We start from the raw sequence: 22,057 nt of genomic DNA on the forward strand, positions 1-22,057 counted from the left end.
TGCAACATTGCACAAGCCAAATGTCATCCTGGTGAACTCGAAGAGTCTGAAAAGTGTGCAGATAGCCGCTTTCGATATGCCTTCGGGAGTAGCAGGCATTTGGTGATACGCCTTTGTCATAAAAACACTGCAGTCTGTCACTGAATGCGCAAAGTCTTGGATGAGTAGAATAGAATCTCAGTAGAAAATTGACTGATCATTCAGACGCCTGTAATCTTCTCAATCTCCTTCCATTCGCCATTTGGCTTAGGGATCATATGGAATGGAGGTAACCAACAGCTATTGGAAGGTCTGCAAATACCTTGTTTAACGAGATCATTGAACTCTTTCTTTGCAATGCTAACTTCTGGAGTGATAGGCACGCACCTTTGAGAAGATTGGGGAGCAGGCAGTGTTGATGTGGTGCTACACATCGTGCTTAACCAACTAGGAAAAACTACTTTCAATAGTAATGCTGCGATATCTTCGGAGAAGTTCCGAATGCGATGGTCGGCAATCTCCTCGAAAACAATGGGACGAGTATCGTTCGCGTATGTGGAAATTTTTCCTGACTACTTTAAAGAGATTGCGAATTTTATTAAGGCTTTGTTCTCCAGGTCCACCAACAACCCATAGTGACATCAATGTCTGCCCTTACAATGGGGGGTGTCAACGTCCGGCAAAACGAATCGCCACGTAAACGCTCGGTGCAATCCGAGACTCACGTCCACCTGCCTGTAGCCGTAGGTACGGATGGAAGAGGAAGTCGCAGCAGTCAGTTGCAAGTTTTGCGGTATCAACGTGTTTGGACGGGGTACAGGGAAAATCGACACCTCTACGTCCGTGTCGACCAGAAAGCAACGGCTGCTCAGAAGGCCAAAAATTGTAAGGCGACGTGGTACTGCGCTGACGCCTAGGCACCCAGCGAATGTATCCACGGCGATTTGCCGAAGAATCGGTGATAATAAAGCTGCTCCCAATAGAGTCCTAAAACTCGCTGTTAAGACCAGACTAGTATTTAAGGCATGCATGACAGAAGAAGTTTTCCCCGATCGGTGGAAGAGGCGAAAACTAGTTTTGCTCCCGAAGCTCAATAAGCAACTGGAACTTCCATCATCATACCGCCCGATTGCCCTTATCGTCACCGCAGGAAAGATACTTGTAAGATAATAATAGACTCCTCCCTATCAAAGAATATAAGGATGGCCACCGATATGACAGTTTGGTTTTCGTCAAGTTCATTCAAAAATCACGCCGTATATGTGGTTTTGATGCTGACTCGAGATGCGATGACCTCCAATAAAGCTATGTCGTGGTAACATTGGTCGTCAAAAATGCGTTCAGTTCAGCCAGCTGGGAGTGGTTATTAAGTTCATTGACTAAAACGAGTGTCCTTAGATAAGTGACTATGCTCCTCGAAAGTTATTTCTCGGAAAGGACACTTTTATACGAGATGGATTAGGGACCTAATCAGTACATCATCATAGTAGGAGTACCACAGGGGTCAATGTTTGGTCATCTCCTGTGGAACGTGGTGTACAACGGGGTCCTTATCCTGCCAAAGATAATCGGACTCGCAAATGACCCGTGGTTGTCATCACCAAATAGCTGAAGATGTGAAAGTGTATGCTAGCGAAACCAGTAGCGTGGCTGGAGATTGTTCAGTTTGACCTTGCTGAACAAAAGACGGAATCAACCTTGATTACCAACCGTAGGAAAAAGAATAGGATTAGCATTCGTGTTGGTAGTTACATCATCACTTCAAAGCCGATTTTCAAATACCTGGAGGTGAAAATTGACGCGAAGATCAATTTCAAGGAACGCCTGGACTCTGCCTGTGAGAAAGAAAGAAATATTAACGTATCGTTAGCCCGGATGCTTGCTTAACATTGGAAACCCAAGGTCCAGCCGCAGATCACTTTTGGCCGGGGTGGTTTGCTTTACACTATTATACGCGGCACCGATGGACTTTCTGGCAAGTGAGGCACGCCGTCTTTACCAGAAAAGGAGAGCGAATCTACTTGAGAAGGATGCAGAGTATCGAAAGCCTTGCCGAACAAGAGTCGCTAGAAAAGTAGCAACAACGGTGGTTGCACTGCTGAGAACCCGGAGCATGTCGTGTTCTACAATCAAAAATTTTGCTAAGAGAGGACGAATCTGCATAAGTCCTTAGAACAACGTCGGGGAAATACTGAAGTCAGAAGCAAGCTAGTGTGCACAATCAAAGTATTCAGGCGGACCTGGGAAAAGCGGAGCGTGCAACGAAAGCGCGATGGGCAGAAGGCTTGGTCGCTTAAATCGTAGTCTTCCCCGCGCTTCGGTTCCGCGTTTAATGACGAAGGAGAAACTTGGGTGGTTTTACTGGTTGGGAATTCCAAACACTGATGAGATAAGTCAGACAGACAGAAATACAGACAGCCAGTGAACCGATTTTTGGACAAAATCTTTTAAAGAACGACAGACTGTTTCGCCCAGTTCGGAGGCAACCCACCCAAATCTGCAGAACAATAGTTCTTCACTTGGTCCTGCTAATTTGACAACCGCAGCAACCCACACTTGAGTTCCTCCGGTAAACCATTTCCTGAAAATATCAAAAAGCAATTGTTGCTGTGACTTAAATCTGAAAACTAAGCTAAAATAGGGGCCTATGGCATCAGGCCTAACGTCCTTGCCACACGTTATAAAGGGCTTTGTAGGCAAGCTAATAACAATCTAATGCTCATCAGATCATATTTCTTCCGAATTTCCTGATTGCTTTGTGTTCGCTTCCTTTCAAAGAAAAAAGGATCCCAACAAAGGAGAGTATTGATCCCGAAACCTTGATAATATCATCAAACACTATAACATCTCAAGCATAAAACTGAAAATCAAAACTGTACCATTTCTTTCAGGGCTCTCGAATGAAAAGCAAAATTAAGATTGAAATCGAGAGAATTTCAATAATCCTTGAACTCATTTTCCTTTTTCTATTCTCTGTGACATGAACTAGAAAGAATCCTCATAGAGAGAGCTGTTCAAAATTGTTTATCCCCTCCCCGTTATGGTGTTGTGTTTTTTTTTCTTCTTACTTCTGGTAACCTGGAAATTTAACACATAGTTTGCAGTTTTCTCCTACCGCATTCCAATAACAACTATAAGGATCAATGAAGCACTTATCGGTTCCAAGTGGGGTGTACCATCCATACTCCATGTCCATATGTGAATAGGTGGATATATGACGAGCCACAACCAGAAATGTACATATGAATGAGCTGGTATTGTCATTGATACGTACATAGATGTACATATCTGGACAGAGTAATTGATGGAGCTGTACAGTAAGCAAGGACAATGAGGATGATGCACCCCATCGACTGCATTTATGCACTAAATTCAATGCTTGTTCAGGCAAAGGGTTCCTTGTGATTAGATAATTTTCTCAACAAAGTGGTTTCAGGACATGAATGCATGTGTATCCATGCATATGGGGGTGTATGATTACAAAGGAACCCCAAAATGTAACTAATTTATATTGCCGAGAAATATTTGAAAGCTTCGCTTGAAACTGGGATGAAATTTACAGAAAACTTGATCCTAATATAATTAGCTACAGAAAATGCAATTAAAAAAATAAGGACATCCCACCCATTGAAGACCATGGTTCAAATTAGCTAGAAAGGGAGATCATAAATAAAAGTGCCTAAAAATACATAAAAAGGAATCCTTCCTTACGCGAATCCTAATACAAACTTGTTTGAAGCATTGAAAAAAAGGAAGAAGTAGTAAGAGAACTGTTTCGTTGAAGGCTTCCTCCATGTGCCTGAATAGTAACACGTTCACAGCCACATGGAACATGGAAAAATAAATCAGGACAACAAGAAAATGTCCCTTATCATTGTTGTGGAAATCGATGAACATTTAAGGATTCTCAAATAGGGAATCCCCAAAAATTCAGGCACATGTAAGTTGCTACTGCTCAGTTAACTAATTTGAATGTGGGTGTCATTTGTTTTCCCCCCTCCTTTCACCCTGTACCTAAACCATAATACCATAAATAGCGGGTCAACAAAAGGCTTTTATACCTGGCTAACTATGTGGACGACCTAACATCCAAAAAGCAACCCAAGGTTCACTGAGATGTGCTTCAGTTCCGTCCAGGTCTTCTCAAGAAGGTTATACTCCTCCTCAGCTGTTCTGTCCCATGTGTTCCTAGGGAAAACCCACCCGCCAGGAACTTTATGATAGTGAGTTTCATTGCGTCGCATAGCGCACAATGGAGTTGTCATTCCAATTGCATTAGTAAAAAAGTTCAAACTGAGATCTAGATTTCCTATCCTTCAACTTCGAGGCTGCTTTAGACAAGTTTACAGGCTTCAATCCCCACTTACATACATGCCAAAAAAGCTACATACAGTGCGGTCAGACATAAGAAACTAGCCTGCAACAGAGAAAATCTCCAAATCAACATGAATGAAACACTTAAACCAAGGAGCACACCAAAATCCAATGATCATACCAGATCCACCAAGTATCCAACCATCCAGCTGGCGACTACAATCACCTGACTACTGAAGTAGCCTACAGTCCTTCTAATATTCCAGACCATGTATTTTTTGCACAACCCACTCGTCGGTCATTCTGGGAATTGTCTTCCTTTCGGAATATATGACCCATCCACATCCGCCTTCTCATGATTCATCCACAGGTATCTTGCCTATATGCCAAGGGAGTTCTCCATTCGACATGTCCAGAGTATCCCTCTAATACCACGGAGCCAAGTGTTGCCTACGGTTTTAAGCTTTTGAATAACAGTGCCGATCACTTTCCATATTCTACACCCATATTGCAGAAGAATGCTGAAGTAGAAAGCTTTGCCCATTGATACTGATAAGAAAAATGCAAAAACCTAATTTAGTGAAAGTCCATGACTGATAAAGAGAGCACAGCAGATGTCATCACCGTAGTGGAGATATATGAGTAAAGATGCCATGGCTCTTTAAAACCCTCTAAGTCCTCCTACCAAGACAACGTGAAGAACGTCATCGATTACAAAGGAATAACAAGGAACCTTGATGGAATCCAACCCTGGCAACAGATGAAACGGAGGCCTAAGCGTGGTAAAGACAGGACGATCCAGAGCGGAAACCATACTTTGATGAGTTCCGGGATTATTACTAGTTATAACCTTTGCGACACCAGAGAGGACGCTAAAACAACTCCAACTGTCAAACTTAAGAAGATCTTGAAGATTATTCTTTTCTTCGGCTTTACTCTGCTTAACCGCGTTGATGCCCGTGTTTGGAAAAGCAATGGATATACGCAACCGGATCGATCAGTCAAAAACCAGCTGACCTTATGATAGGCTCGGTGCACAAATAATGTGCCCTAGACCTTGTTCAAGCCCAAAAAAAGGCTGTCAGAGCCCATCTTAGCTTACAGATCATCCAAGGTGATCATAATATCGCCTTTGAAAATCCTCTCTTGGACTACGTAAAGCTGTTGATATGAAACATTCCTCCCGCCGCTATCCAATTTTCTACCTTAGAGTCCCTAAACTGTGATAACAACTTTTTTGCTTAAAGTCCAATTGGAAAGAAATTTTCTGCCAATTTTTTGGTTCCCGGACCCTTCTTTTCGGACTAAGTGCCCTAATTCCCCAGTCGTCTTTTTTCAATAACTTGCGGTCTCCTGCAGAGTAAATGCAACTCACCAGACACTACCTCACCTCTGCCCTGAAAGCAACGTGTCCGAAAGCGATTGTCATATATGGTTGGCTTCCCAATCCTGTGTAAATAAGACTGAAAACCTCAATGCCCGCTTAAAAGTTGGGTAAAGCAGTAATCAATCTCACAGTGCATTCGGTCCAGCCACGGATCTAAATTGTCGATGCGCCACGCAGTCCATCTGCCCCTTGGCTCATTTTGCCAACAGTTCTCGCCTTAACGGTGGTAGACAGCTTTACGCTCCTTTGCAAAGAGGGCGCGATCACCATCATGGCCGGTCCGGGGACAGTTGGATAAGCAGACGCTACTCGCAAAGCTCCCTGTCTCTACACTTGAGTAAAGCTCTTACGATTCACCTCCTTGTCAAGGGCATCAGCCCATCCCTTCGCGCTATAGAGCAGAACCGACTGCGTTGCTCCCATAAGAAGACATCTCTTAATTGATATAGGCCCCCAACATTCACCATTAGCCGGCTCCAACTGCAGCCCTGTCCGCTGCTGCTTTGCTTTGCTCAAAGAAGCTCATCTTGGAGTCGAGCATTAAACCAAGGATTTAACCGCTGTTTTTGACTCTATAGTCAACTCACCGATCGATATGGGACGCAGGGTCCAGATTCTCCTTCTGCAGACTATCGTAGGAAGCGTTCCAGAGGTCCGGCCCTAGGATGGATCCCTGTGCTACTTCCGACGTGATTTCCATCCTCCTCTGACCTTCTAGCATCTCATAGAGTAGGGAGCGGTCTTTCAGATAATCCCTCAATATCCGCAAGGGATAGCTTAGCACGTGGAATTCGATTTCTAATGTATCTAGCATATCTGTCCCGGAAGTGAAGGCATTTCTGACATCAAGCGTTATGAGGAGCACTATCCCCCAAGATCAACGACTGTGTGCCTCTGCTCAATGAACCGCAACTACGACCTCCATAATAGCATCCACTGTGGATCTCCCTGTTTAAACCCGAACTGCCTTGTGGATAAGCCCCCGGCAGCGCGGATCGCTTCAGCGAATCCACTCCTGATGAGCTTCTCGAACACTTTCCCGGCCATGTCAAGCATAAACAGCGGTCGGTATGCAGATGGGAGTTCCGGGTTTCATTTACCGTTGCTGATCAGCGCGAGTCTGGCCACTTTCCAGCAACAACGAAAATTGCTCGGGGACTTCCACCACCGCGAGTTTTTGGTCTCGAGCATTTACACAGGTGATACCTATCCGGGCATTATCTACTTTTTTTCTGTGAAGCAGTCAAGTTCCCGGATTTCTAGAGAGCACATGGGCTCTAGGTTAGCAACAAGAGCCTTCCCCCCAAAAACCCCTTAACCACTTCGCAGAGCGTACTCTTGCTAGTCGCTTTCCGGCCCAGTTCGACGAGGACTCCGCCACTCCTCGTTTTCCGTATGGAAGACACTTCTGCTTCGTTATCTTCGGGTTTCATCCTGTAGCGGATTTCACTAAGGACTTCCTCAAATGTCTTGCCTTGCGTCGGCTTAATGAGCCGAACGGTCAGTTTAGCCCTTCTTCGTTTCCTGGTCTTTTCTGCTCCTGGCTTTTGATTTGCAGCCTCCTTGTCTTTGGACAGACGGGTATCTGGTAGCGTAGTCAGTTGTTTCCTTTTTTTCTTTTTCGCCTTCTTTTTTTGGGCCCTGGAAACTACTTTTATAAAGTCTCCTTCAGGCAAGTCTTCCTCTTTCCGTCTTTTTTCAGTTCGCTTTGCAGTGAGCTATCTGCGGTCCGTTTGACGCAAGCAGCTTTCTCAGCAGGGAATGTGGCTGTTTCTGCTCTCCAATCGTTTTCCGCTGCTCTCCACGTTCACCTATAGAAGGAGATGCAGTCTAATTGTTCCTCCAGTTCCATCAGCCCGTTTTTGAGGCCTTTGCTGACATTCATCTCGAGGAACGTTGCGTCCGCATACGCTTCATCACTGCTGCGTATTTCCTGATGAGCCTTTCCTCTTCGGCTCTAGCTAGGACAGCCGAATGCACTTGCACTTGGTTTGTGTCCGAATCCATCTACTCAGGACTAGCGATTCTGACTGGGCTTTTTTTGGAACAGAGGCACTACAAAATATTGGAGTTGTCATTTCCGCCCGATCAGTCACGGCACGTGATAAGGCTTCCTCTTTGTTTGGAATCCCGGTGTCACATCGGGCATGTCAGCCTTCGCTGTTTGTTTCGCTAATCGCTGCGGTGAACGACATATTTTTGTGCTGCACCCAAACGCACTCAGCTCTTCTTCCTTCCCTGTTATTTCGTTGATTTTTTTTTTTTTTTGGTTTCTCCATGGAAAATTCACAGACCACAATAATTAGGAACGGGTGTACCGGGTTCCTTGAGGCCTGACCTACGCTTAGCTGATCCTGGGTGTACCGAGTTCCTTGAGGCCTGACCTATGCTTAGCTGATCCTGGAATTCACGGACGAATCAGCGCTCGCTTGGGACAAAGCGGTCTACTAACACCGGTTCAATGCACACTACGCGACCAGGGTCCCGAAGAGGCTGACTCCTGATACACATCACAACTATTACCTTGGCAGAGCTGGGCTCACATCACCCCATCGACGCCAACAGAGAGCTGCTGACGGCTCCGGAGACTCCCAGTGTGTCCCGATGTGTACCGATCATTCGAGGTTCACTCTTCACCGAGAGGCTTTCTCAAGGCTACTAGGACGCAGGTATACTGCCAGCTAGGGGGTCAGAACTTCTTACTCGGGCACCTCGGAGACGTCACACCCCCTATCGTAAACGACTCGTTAAAGGTCGCTGACGACCTATGAGGGGATATTGAAGGATAGTATTTTATGGACTAATCACGCTTCTGGAGGCCCTAAGGCTGTCGTTAGGAAACAAACCCCGTGAGTGGCTAGCAGAGAACTATGACAGTCTCGCAGCTTTGCACGAAAATGAACTATCACACTTGGCTAAATACAAATATTGTTTACTCAGAGATCGATCTGGGGTTGTTACACACAGTCCAAAAACACAGACCACCATCTTCTTGTGGGCCAGAAATCCCTGGTATTGCGCAAGCAGACTCTCCATCTGTTTGAATAAAAAAAATAGCTTTAAATAGGGTTTTTGAGCACGTCTTATGAAACAACTGCTTACCACTCATTTTGAAAATTACTTTCTGGACTTTCTCCTCCTAAGTGAATGCAGTGAAGTCTTGAATGTTATTTGGAAACCTCATCATCGGCAGTATCCCAATGTCAGGTGATGGATGACGAATGGGATAATGATTACCATTGTTGGACTCTCTGAAATTTGAGTTTCACAACAAATCTTGAAGAGCTCCTCCCTTATAAGTGGTGATATGTCACCGTTAGAGATAGCCCTAGCATTAAAATCCCCAAAAATTATAATGTTTGGTCTAAAATTTCGATAGGCAGTGGAGTCTAATGACATCGTTAAGGTCATCATTGGACAAGTGGAGGAAAAATGAATTTTATCTAGGAGCTTTAGAATTTGATTTAAAATTCTTTGGTACTCACTTACAATAAAGGATGAGGGATGTTCTAACAGCGGGAAAGAAGGACCCGATGTTATGATTGGAGCTGTTACCCAAGAATCGTTACTTTATGGAAACTTTACATCACATTCCTCTACAAGACCTCAATATAAGCATTGAAACTTCTATCCTCCGCATAGTTTAGCTTTCCCCTTTTCCTACAATAATCATCTAACCTCCTTTATTTTTTAATTTTTCAGAAACTACATCAACACCATGCATTTCTGGATTGATAAGCGCTCACAAACGTGTGGCTTCGGTAGAGCTCGTGTTGCTGCTTCACTAGGAGGTGGAAGTGTTGGACTAGGTTTTGGACCACCACCGCGACGCATCATTTCCAAACCACCATCCTCGGCAACAATACACCGACTACAATCAGCCAACGATAGACCCCATCCAAACAATAACAACAGCCACAGTACTAGCAACAATAGCAACAGCAGTAACAACAACTCCGTTACACCGAATAGCACGAATAGCTCCAGCACGACAAACAACAACAATCCTAATCGTAACAATCGAAGTAGATTGAATCATAGTAATGGATCGAGTCCATATCAGCAACATCGACACCAACAATCACATCATCATCTCCATGAAAACAGCCATCAAAGTCGGCATTATCAGCAGCAACAGTTGCAGCAACATCAACATCAGCCGCATCATCAGCGACACCAAAGTAATCCTATGGATCACCATAGTCCACACAATCTACCGCGAGCATCGGCTCAACTGTTAACGGTTAACAATCAGGACTATCATATTCCTGTTGCACTGCCATATAGCTATGGGTAAATTATTCCTTTTTTTTCTTTTCCTTTACGTACCCGTTGGGGAGTTCCGTCCCCACGTACTCAAGGAGGGTGATCAGACCCGAGTCTGCAAGAAACTCATCTGAAGTGGCTCTGCCACGAAGCCTCACCGGAGGTTATCTGGTACCATGGGAACCGGGATGGCCCTCTGAGAGCATATGCTCCAGGAGAATTCCTGGAGGATGTGTTCTCGGCCCGGTTATTTGCGGTTGGCCCCCTAGTGGGAGTTTCATGGTGGTTGTGGTTATGCCTACATTGCGGGCAGGGCTCCTCGGAGCTCAAGCGTGGAGTTGCGCTGTACAACTCGAGCGCCGTACCCCTTAGTTGCGGCAGAGGTGTTAGATAGGCCTCGCATCCACTGGTATGAATGCTGAGCCTGTACTCAGTATAAACCAGGACCGCTGTGCTTGCATGGCGGGGCTCTGATTGTGGTCACAAAATCAATCCGCGTCTGAAGAGGACCGTGGGATTAAGCCTTAACGGCAGGTACTCACGTTAAACCCCCAGGACTCTCTCCTTTACGTAAGTGATGAATCTGGAACGAAATACGAGATACGAAATTCGACGAGATCCTAGGGCTGAAAAATATATCACATTCACCTAAAAACCTTCACTTGACCATTGACGTCAATAATTTGGGTCTTCTATTCGGTATGGTGAACGGCGAAATGAAGGCCTGTGTAAGGTACATCGAGTGATTTGCGAATGCTATCAACTTCTTTAAAAACAAGAGAACGGGTTCCTATGCAAAAAAAACAAGTTGTGTGCCCATCTACCTTGAGCTTTATGGCGCTGATGCGGTTTACTGAAATTTATTTGCCTGGACAGAACCTGGGGCAAATAATTCCCCCGGGATGCAAATAGTTGTGCCTAACAGCACCTTTGCAGGCCATCCTAAAATGCCGTCCTGAGGCCCAGTAGTGTAATAATCAGACATTAAGGTCCAGAGAGTTTAGCGTCAGTAGCTGCCATATGGGCATGATTCAGCGCTCCTGTTCTGACATGGACTGATTTGGAGACCACAAATAGAGCCACGCCGTGACAATTACTGCGGTACTAGATTCAGCACTCATACTAGTGGATGCGAAGCCTACCTAATAGCGTGCAGGCCAACTTCACGCTTGAGTCTACAAGGAGGTCTGCCTGCGATGTAAGCTCAACCACAGCCATGAACTCCCCTCCCCCTTCCCATGAAGCTCCCAACAAGATGCAAATAACCGGACCGTAACCTCATCCTGAAGGATATGTTCCCAGAGGACCATCCCAGTTCCCATGATATTAGTTAACCTCCAGTGAAGCTTCGTGGTAAGACCCACTTCAAATGAATCCCTTGCACACCTGATCTAATCGTCCATCTCGAGTACGGTTGGCACTTCCCAACTGTAGGGTAGAGTCTATAATGACTGTACACTCTTCATTGGTAGTCTTACCTAAAGCGTCTAGGGTGACGGCATCGAAATAGGTACATAATATATTAGACAGTCTAACTGAAGGAAACCAGACCGGGGATGCGTTAATGCCTGAGGTATTCTCGACAACGTCAGAAGCAGCTCTCTTCCGTTGTCTGCTATAGAATTTCTAAGTGGCTACAAACTTTTGAAAAAAAAAACCCAAGGTACGCAAGGTCCTGCCTGGTTGTAGCTTTTCCAGGATAGCTTCAATGATGTTTTTAAAGCATTGTTGCTGACGACCAGTTGCCTATCAAGATGAAGAGAAGTATTCCAGGCTGCGTTGGTCAATAGCCTTTTTACACAACTGGAAGGCTTGATCTCTTCAAGACTTTAAGATAGTCTCCCCTTGTACGCTATCCTTATTGCGCACCATGTGAATCTAGCTTGTCCACCAACTGGAAAAGCTTGTCACCGTCTAGCCTTCATCGACGTTCGAAGTCTGAAAGTTTGGGATAGCTATGGTGCATTTAATTGACATTTCGGATAGCTGGCCGGTACTGATGTTAGGATCGATCCTGGCGCCATTGAAGGAATTCCTCGAAACGTTGAACCAGTTCTTCACTATCGAATGAGCTCATTATGGAACTACTATATTTAGGGAGCCCCATTTTGAAGTTGATAAACGGATCGGTCAAGGACTTGCTCTGGAGGTCAAGTAGAAACCCATTTCTACTTGACCTCTGTTCCTAGTACGGTATGAGGGATGTTGGCAACGACAGAATCATAAAAGTAGTCTCGTCGCCGTCCAGTATTGAGTAGATATTGTTATACGCCGAAAGTACATAGTAATAGACGCCATGTTATCAGCGTAAAGTTTGAAATCTTATTGAGGCAGATTTTTACCCTGTCGACATGTACCGGAAACACAACTGTGCCTGCGTCAATCAAGAAGTTAGATTTGGTTTACCGGCCGCGTCAGCCCAGAAGCAAGTTTACCCCAGGATCTACCCTCCTTCATCTGCATCGGAAGACATTTGTTTTTCTGGATTTATCAGAAGAGATACCAATAGTGGTCTTCCTCATCTAGTCATTTGCGTAGTTTGGAATGAGTGAATGCACTGTTGCTGGCTGCAGGGAGTCTCAAGGAAGATTGGCTGACTATTAAGAGCTAATTTGAATATGGCACCGTTAAAGGTGTCTAGTCCCTGCAGTTTCTGTAAGACTATCCTGATAGCTTGGTTTGGTTTTCACCAAATTTCGTGACAAGTGGTTTAGCCATTTCCGAGTAAATCTGGTGTATCCAACAGGTAATAAGGTTATTTTTACCCAAAACCTTAAAACGGACGACTGATAGTTTCGTCCAGGGCAGAAGCAACTCATTAGTATGTATGGCAAACACGTCATGGATGTGAATCATATCCAACTGAAAACAATAAACTATGGACCCAAGCTAGGCCAAAGTGCGGGTAAGGCAGTTTCTGATGAGTTGCCCCTTGACGAAACCATCTGTCGTCCTTTTTGAATAAACTTAGCTATTTAGCCCGTGGTCCACAAAAAGGAAGTTAAAGGAAACTCCGGCAGATTTTCATTAGCAGCCTGGACACGGGCAATGGTGAAGTTCGTGCAGTATGCAAAGAGTGCTTTAAACCGATGAAACTTCGTTGTGGCGACCATTAGGGAAGCTCTTTGGAGTCTAGTTTTTCTACGCAGATAATCGGAATTCGTCCTTGATTACAACATATCCTTGGTGTACAGCAGCCTCTCGGAGGACGCTGGTGTAAGTAACTCAATTTTATTAATTCCCTTCAGACATACCGAGGATATCGTCAATATATCCTTTTGCAAGAGGTAGCCTACGCAGCATGTGATTGATAGTCTGATCCTTGATTGCATTCGTTAAACCCAAGGATGTAAAACCGAATGTTAAAAGCTGTCTTTACGATGTTTTCTTCGTCGATCCAAACTCGATAAAAGGCTTTGCATAAGCCAACTTTTAAGAAAGTATCCCTACTTCTTTCCTACTGTGGGTCTTGGATATGAGGAAGGAGTCTAGTTTAGTACAGGAATTAAGACAGCGATGATTCCTCGTTAAGCGCCAAGAGCCATCCTTACTTCGTACCATTTGGGGCAGACTTACCCACTCACTGGACTATTCCTTTCTCTAGAAAATGTACGAAACTTGTTTTGTAACAGCGTTCAAAGACCAGGGGCCTGGGAAGACTGGCTTGATTAACAGACAGTCCGGGTATCGGGGGTCGAAAATATCCTGGTACTTCTAAAAGATTTTTTCATAACGTTGGCCTAATTCGTTACGGTCATATGATAGGGAAACTGGTTGAGATGCTACTGTAGTTATAGCATCCCATGACGCATCTTGATGAGCAGGTCAATCAAGCATTTGTTCTTGATGGCAACCAGAAGCTCATACTTCTGGTATTGCATGACGGACTTCGACAACGACGAAGTTGCAGACGGAGTCTCAACGCTAAATTGAGTAAATATTGTTGTAGACCGTTCGTAATAATAGGCCACGCGTTGCCAGTGTAAAGAATCAAGCCTTCTCGAGGTTGATTCTACCACATCGAGGAGCCACGATTAAATATAATATATATAAATAAATCAGAAGCTAGTTTTGGTGAATCAGACGCGTAAGTGCAGGCGAATCTTGTCTCGGAAACCTAATCTCCTTCATCATAGCTGGGGGAAGTCCAAACAATTTCTCTGATACTGATTAAAAGAGTGTAGCCGTCTGCAAGAACGCACCTCAGAGTCGAATTTCTTGTTGTATCAGTACCAACATTACTGATCTGGATCTTGTCGTCTACCTAGTCTGCATACAGACAGCAGCTACTTTTCACTACAGGCTGCTGGAATCCTGAAGATTAGTTAGCTGACGTTTGACTGCTAGTTTACCAGTTGGCAGTTTTGACGGCTTCTAATCTGAGATTCGCTGCTATGATGCAGCTGATGGCACTGTTATCGATCTGATCTGTGGCCTCCTGTGAATCCTCAGGGTCCTGCGACTTGAATATCTTCAATAGATTCTGCGCGCTATAAAAAATTATCGACTTCCATTTGATGGGCATTGGTTTGGTTCTAGTACCCGGGAAGCTTTTCATCTTTTGACAAAATTCCGAAGGCGTCATAGTTGCCTAGCTGGAAGACCGTGAACACGCTATGCAGTCTATTCTCTTTGGACTTGCTGATTTGCTGCGGAGTGCAGTCTCTTCAGCGTCTTGTATTTTTTGCCGAAGGTTCCGTGCTGAAGGTTGACCAACAGGTCAGTAAGTTCGTCGCCCATCTTGTTCGTCAAGTAGGCCGAGAACTGAATATCATTGTCGATGTCGAGCACGTATTCGCCAGACAAGAACCATACGTGCAACACATTGCATCAGAAGAGAATCATCTTGTATCATTCGTCGTAGAAGAACCAGCCGTGCTACTGGTTGCACCACTAGGGAATCATCTTATATTATGCTATGTTTGTTAAGTCCTCGCCCTCGTCCCTTGGGCCGTTGATGGGAACAGGAAATTGTGGTAAGATGCGAGCTCCAGCATAAGTTCCGAGCAGGGAAAATTTGGCACCGTGGTTTATGCAATGAACCCAAAACCTCAAGGGATGATACGCGAGATAATCCTTCAACTTCCGACAAAAGATATGTACAAAACAATCAAAAGCGCAATTGCCAAGTGATGTTTTCCAAGTCTTAAGATGTAGAAGACTCCTCCAATATGAAAACATAGGCCACAAAAACCCGTCTCAAATCTTTCGATCTCCAGTCTTCCATCAGCAACAGCATCCTCCGAACGCTTTGGTTAAATCGTTTACCCCTAGCGCGAGAGCAATTCTGACGAAAACGGCACCACTTGATCAAGAAACGGATTTGACAATTAAAACCTCACCTCAGGAGAGACCAACAACCCTCAGATTGCAGAGGCATCAACTCAAAACTCGAAAAGAACCTTAACGTCAAGTCAGTTGTCTCCGAGTGGGTCCTCGATTTAGATGTGAATTTTCAACCCCCGCTCCCCCCCCTTTAAAACCAAGCTTTTGTTAAAAAATTCTGATCGAGACCTTTCGTTTGATATCCCGGATGATCTGCAAAATTGTTACCCTTACTCTTTCCAATGTAAATGAGGTCAATTATTGCACAAGTGAGGGTTCATAATTTGAACATCTTCATTCAAATTCCTAAACAAAATTCATGACAGATAGTAAACCGACTTAAATAAAACTTTGTTTCATAATAATAATAATAATAATATCGCATTGATCCGAAACTAATAAAGTTTTTGGCGACAGTCATGGAAGGGTGGCATACCACCTTATCAGTCCGTACATCTGAGGGTGCTAATACCTCAGAGCCCATCCGTATACGGCGGGGCATCTTCCAGGGGGATTCATTGAGTCCCCTTTGGTTTTGTATGGCACTGAACCCCCTTTCATGGCTACTGAATGATGCTAGAGGGCATGGTTTTGGAATAAAATATGGCGAGACAGACTTCTACAAGTACCTAGGAATTCTGCAAGGAACCCATGCTCGAGTTGGTGATCTGAAAGAAGCTCTGCTGTCCGAATTCCTGCGACGTGTAAAGCTGGTGCTGAAATCGCATCTCTCGGGGAAGAATAAAATAAGCGCGTTGAATGTATTCGCCATCCCTTCACTGGCTTATGCATTCGGAATATTGCCGTGGACGAAGATCGACCTGGAAAACGTCCAGCGGCGGATACGAACAACTATGTCCAAATTCCGAATGCATCACCCAAAGTCTGCCGTGGAGCGGATGAACCTGCCTCGTGACATCGGAGGTAGGGGCGTGGTTGACGTGGCGGCACAACATCATCGCCAAGTCGACTCCCTGCGCGCTTATTTTTACAGTAAAGAGCAGGCGAGCCCATTGCATGCGGCTGTCTGTAAGGCAGACTGTGGACTGACTCCACTTAACTTGAAGGATCGATCTTTCAATCCTCTGAGTGGGGTGAAGTCGGACCAGGAGCGGATCGAGGAATGGAAGTCGAAGGCAATGCACGGTAAACACGTGAATTGTCTTTGGCAGCCATTTGTCGATTTGCATCTGTCGAACAGGTGGCTGTGTGCTGGGGAACTCTTTGCTGAGACGGAGGGGTTTATGTGTGCCATTCAGGATGGCGTGGTCGCCACCCGAGCTTATAAAAAGCTCATCATGAAAGAACGGGTGGAGAACGACCAGTGCAGAATGTGTGGTTCGGCATTAGAGACGTTGGACCATCTCATTTCTGGCTGTACTGTTATGGCACCGGTGCAATACATCACCAGGCATAATGCTGTATGTAAGGTTATCCATCAAAACCTTGCATATAAGCATGGGCTGATCATGGGAACATGTCCGGTTTACCGATATGAGCCGCAAGCAGTACTTGATAGTTCTGCTTGCAGCATGTATTGGGACCGGCAAGTTCTGACTGATCGCCATACCGCACACAACAAGCCTGACGTACTGTTAGTTGACAAGACGGGTCGCTCCGCGTATGTTATTGATCTCGAGCGGGTGATCGTAGTTCCCATAATATTGTCAGCTACAGGTATTGTACCTAAATCCCTAACAGCTTCCCTTGATGTCCTGGGACTTTCGCACAGTCTGGTTCAAACCATGCAGAAGTACACCATCCTACATACGTGCTCGATGTTGCGGGGAGTACTCGACGGATTCTCCCACTGACCTACCACCGGCCACCACCACCAGTGCCCCTTTAGTTTTTAAGTAGGTAGGATCGTCCGAGCCTAAATGCTTGGCACTTAGTGCTAGTATTAGGTAAAATCCGGCATCTGCCGAGATTGTGATAACTCGGATAATAATCGTTGGCGCAACAATCCATGCTGGATCAGGGCCTTGAAGTGTGTCAGAGCACTTCATTCAAGACACTAATGGTACACTACAGTACACTATAGGAGGCAATGTCGTCAGCATTGCGCTCGCCCGAGATTATTACCCTGATTTGACTCAGGTACTGATTCACAGCTGAGTCGACTCGTATCCGACGTCAAATCACGATACAAATTCCACTGCCACCAGTGAGATTTGAACCGCGACCTTCCGTACGACAGCCTTGCGCTCTAACCACTCAGCTATCCGGACACTTTGTTTCATACGAGCTTTAAAAATTGACCAGCAAACTCGTTCCAAATTCATCTAACATTTCTATGTACTTCAAAAAGAAAAATTAAAAACAATTTCATTTCAGAGGACCATCGCACACTCTCGATCTGGAACAAGGTTCACTTGGCATTGAATCACTTTCGGTAAGGACTGCAAGCATGGCGGCAAACCATCACATAGGACCAACAGTATCAGACCCTCACCACGGACTGGCCGAAGTCTCTACCGAAGCTCAGCTACTTCCACCGCATTTAAAATTTGGAATGTGCGCATCCTTGGTCCTTGCTTCCGTGTTTATTGCCGGAGCCAAGTACTACTTCGACCATCAAGGCGGCGGCATGGATGCGTTGATATTTTGTGCTTTCCTAACAATCTCATTTCTGGCACTATGTGCAATTTCGTTATGCCGCTACGTCCCGCGTGATCTGACTGCATCGCCATCTATAAGTGTTGATGGCCATTCAAGAATTCTAGATGGACACGTCCAACATGGTAGCGGTCGTGGAACGGATCAAGGAGGATCTGGTGGACATATCGCAGGATCCCCGCATCCGCAAATATATGCACAGAATGCAGAGCAAAGCGGTCAAGATTTGCAGATGTCCCATAGTCCGATAACGAACTCTATTGCAGCACCTCCGCCGCCTTATCATATTGCAATCCTTTTGCCTCCGGAAAGTGGGAAGGAAATGCAGTTAGACGAATCACCACCACCGTCATATGATAAAATACTGATTTAATAGCGTTTAAATGCAAATTAATAAAAAATCTAGAATTGAATTAACCAAATACGGCACATTTTTCGAAAATCAATCGAAAACAAGTGAATTAGATACAATATGAGATTAAGAGTTTCGTTCAATTCAAGATGGCGGACAGAATCTCATGCAGCCATATTGGAGTTTCCTTTCTATGACAACAAAAAAAAGTATTCTTTAAACAAAATTTGCCAAACCAAAAAGCAAGGAAACGGTAAGTGATAAGATCTGAAAATAATAAAATTATATTTAGAAAATGTAGACATCATGTTCAGTATTATCAATACTAAAACAAAAAAAAACTGTTGTATTTTATAGAATTTTTTTCTCTTGATGAAAATATCTGGGAAAAATAAAAAAGAAAATATTTAGTAGATAACTTCGATAAATATGAAAAAAAAATCGCATTCATATGTGTGAAATGATTTTTAAATTTGCTACACAATCCAAGTCCGATTTATCACGTTATCGGAAAAATAAAAATAAAATAAAACATCATAATTCGGTCAGAATTTCCAAAAAAAAAATATAACGACGCATTGGATGTGTAAATCAATTTTACATTTCACGGTAAAGTATCTCAATTGATGAGAAATCGTTTCGGTAGATTTTTATTAGGAGTTTATGTTAACAAAATCTTTTACTTTTGACCATTTTTCTGTTTTTTATTTATTTAAAAAATACTCCAAAATGATCATTTAATCCAGTAAATTTTTCAAGTGTTCATTTTTAAGCTTTTGTCGTTTAACGAATCAATAAAATCAACCATAATAGAATGTAATATTGTACTGTAGAGATTTAATTGAAAATATTATATTATATAATGAAATATTATCATTATGAAAATATTGGTACTGAATGGAAGCCAATTCACGATTTATTGTAAATATAGGGCCTAATTTTATGCGCTCACGATGAAGCACAAATAATAATGATATTCTTACTTACGTACATGAGTATATGTATCAGTGCGGATATCTCGAATAATATTTTACGAAGACTAACGATGATGTATAAAAATGAAATTATAAAAAAAGGAAAATAAATAAATAACTTATTGAAAATACGTTTATGAGGAGAGCCTGAAAAGCACTTCTACTGATTTAAATGCTTCAGGGAGGATCCAGGTCCTCTGTAAGTGCAGCTCAACTGAAATGTGCCGTCGCTACGAACTTTCATGCGTCCATGGTAACTAGGCTCGGAAATTTAAGGCAGTCTGTTGGACTAACCCATCTTGCGCAACTGCAGTTCAGTTTCATTATAATCCCATTTAATGCTATGAAAGTCTTCTTCTTCTTCTTCAGCCTTTGTCCCCTTCACAAACGGGGTCGGCTCGCATTTAATGCTGTCAAAGTGATAAGCCTATAGCAGCGAGAAGGCACAAACACGACTGCAAACATCCATGACAACCGGGATTCGGAGCCGTGTCAACGAGTCCAAAAGGATGACATTCGACTCTTATGATCCACACACAATTCGGGTGGAAAGGAAACTGAGAGCAGACTCCTTTCCAATCTCTCATCAAAATTGCGACGATAATTGAGGGGTCTAGTTTCAAAAGTTGTTCCAAAAACGCCTTTTTACAAGAAACGCGAAAAACTGATTCTCAACACATGTTACCGCTGATTGTAAAACTGACTTTTAAGACCAACTTCACCCTGAAAAAAGCCATACAGAAAAAGGAGTTTACGAACTCATTTTCAACTATTTTGGAACAAGTGAAGTTCCCAACTAGACTCCTCATTGTCTTACCAGTAACCTGATTATTGATATGAAAAGGACTTCTTTTAGGCTGCCATAATTTTTTGAAGAGGATCAATCGCCAAAAGTTTTCAACAGAACTAAAGAGAGAGGACGTCCCCCAACTCATAGATACTTTCCATAGATAAAGACCGCTCGGAGGAGCCTAATTAGCATTGTGGTGCACCGTTTTGATGCCACAAACACCTAAGATCACGACTGCTGTTCTGAGAGCAAGGATGCAGAATCCAACCGGCTCACATCTTCAGAGGCAGCCCATAGTTCTCAACAAGGAAAGCAGCTTTCCCACCCTGCAGCCACAGATCATTCTGGAGTCCTCGAAGAATGGTTTACCTAGTGCCCATAGCCTGACTCCAGCTAGAGCTGGGCAATCGCAAAGGAAGTGCCTGATAGTTTCCCCTCTTCTTCGTGGCTTCGACAATGCGAATTGTAGGGAATGTCAAGTCTGGCAACGTGGCCCCCTGAAGGCATTTGCACTCGTTTGGCACAAGAGCTCTCGCAATCGGGTTTTGTTATAAGCGGGCCAAACCCTTCTCAACTTGGAACAGATCGTGAGTCTTCGGATTCTGAGGTCCGCGACTTCGATCTTTGATCCATCGGTAAAAAGTACTGTGTGACAGCCTTGCCGCCGGTCCTCCACTCTGCCCTGGTTAGAAAGTCCACAGCAAAGTTTCTTGTGAAGTTCAACTTGAGTGTGGCGTAGTTCGTAGTGAATGAACAGATTTTCCGAGGTTCTTCATCTAGGATGTTACTATGAGCGTAAGGCTCCGCTGTCCAACGTCCGGATTCACGTAATCTGACAGCGGTCGTACTTAATATGGAGGTCTAGGGCAGGAGATGTAGGTGTACATTGAAAATAACTGCCTGGCAGGACTGCCAAGCACCAGCTTCGCGACGGGAGCGGAATCTCATTCGCCTCTTTTTGAATTAATTTCATCAAATAATGCATTTCGTAATGTGCAATTACCCTAACGTTCGCCGCAGATTGCCAATTATTGAATGCAATCGAGCGAATTGGTCTTGACAGGGGGAATGATTTGCCACATCCGTAGGCGCACGCACATGTTGCTTCAACATGAACTCTCGGAGTTCAACAGAGTTCAAGGCGAGCATAGCGGCATGCGGACCGGTTTGTAGGTGAACAGCTCTGTAACGGCCGGAGAGATGAAAAGAGAGGTTCTGGTCGACACCGGGAACGGCCGTGAAGGGACGCTGTGGAAAAGGATTTTGAGGAGGAATTTGGTTTTTTTGTGGCAACCTTTTGGCGTCGTTCAATCGTACACAATGCGACGCATCGAAAACCAGCCCTAGAAGAAACAACGAACTCTTAAAGTGATTTTGAAGGGAAAATTCGGTCGAGTTTTGGTGTCTCGAGGAAAATCGACATTCGTCACGAATTTCTTTGTTTGTTTTCTATTTTTAAATCCAGTGCGTACCCACGTATCGGTAGAAACGCATTAATTTTGTATTAATGGCACGTGAGGGATCAAAGCGCTCAAAGGAAACCCCCATATTCCCGAGACTGGCTAGCACAGAGGCATGCAAGAACGGGTTAACCGAGCACTTTAATGGAGCTTCAGTCTTTGCGGGAGGACTTTCACGTCAATTTCGCCAACTTTTAAGGTTTCTGGGATAGGTCTTCCCTCTAGGTCCTTCTCGGCCACTTAGGAGGATCGTCTGATTCTCCTATTTCCCTTAAGTTCAGCACAGACACCTGCAGAAGTGGTTCTTTCTTTGAATCCTATTAAACTTCGTTATATTGTACTTCTTGCTCGCTTGTCTTGGTGGTGAATATCATCAGCTCTGTTTTGGTTGGATTTATGCCGAGTCCGCATCTTGCCCTTGGACCACAGGCACTCCTTTCCCAACGCTCCTTCCATGATGTCACTCATAATGCAGGGGAACATCCCTGACACTAATATCAATAAGCCTTCAACCCGCTCCTGTCCGATATTCGTAAAATTTCGTCCATCACTCTTAGCCAAAGTATAGGAGAAATGGAGCGTCTGGTCAAA

At 44.3% G+C, this 22,057-nt stretch overlaps 1 protein-coding gene across 1 annotated transcript in view; it reads left to right on the plus strand.

Moving 5' to 3' along the window:
• Nucleotides 1-19,323, plus strand: part of LOC119648117 (probable zinc transporter protein DDB_G0283629) — a 28,363-nt gene extending 9,040 nt beyond the window's left edge. Inside the window, exons 2-3 of the mRNA XM_038049639.1 lie at nt 9,383-9,973; nt 17,609-19,323. Coding sequence (XP_037905567.1) covers nt 9,399-9,973; nt 17,609-18,263 — 1,230 coding nt within the window. The 5' untranslated portion in view covers nt 9,383-9,398 and the 3' untranslated portion in view covers nt 18,264-19,323. The remainder of the gene's footprint in view (nt 1-9,382; nt 9,974-17,608) is intronic.
• The last annotated feature ends 2,734 nt before the right edge of the window (nt 19,324-22,057 follow it).

This window comes from Hermetia illucens, chromosome 2 (assembly GCF_905115235.1).
Source record: "Hermetia illucens chromosome 2, iHerIll2.2.curated.20191125, whole genome shotgun sequence".
In the NCBI taxonomy this organism is placed as follows: Eukaryota; Metazoa; Arthropoda; class Insecta; order Diptera; family Stratiomyidae; genus Hermetia; species Hermetia illucens.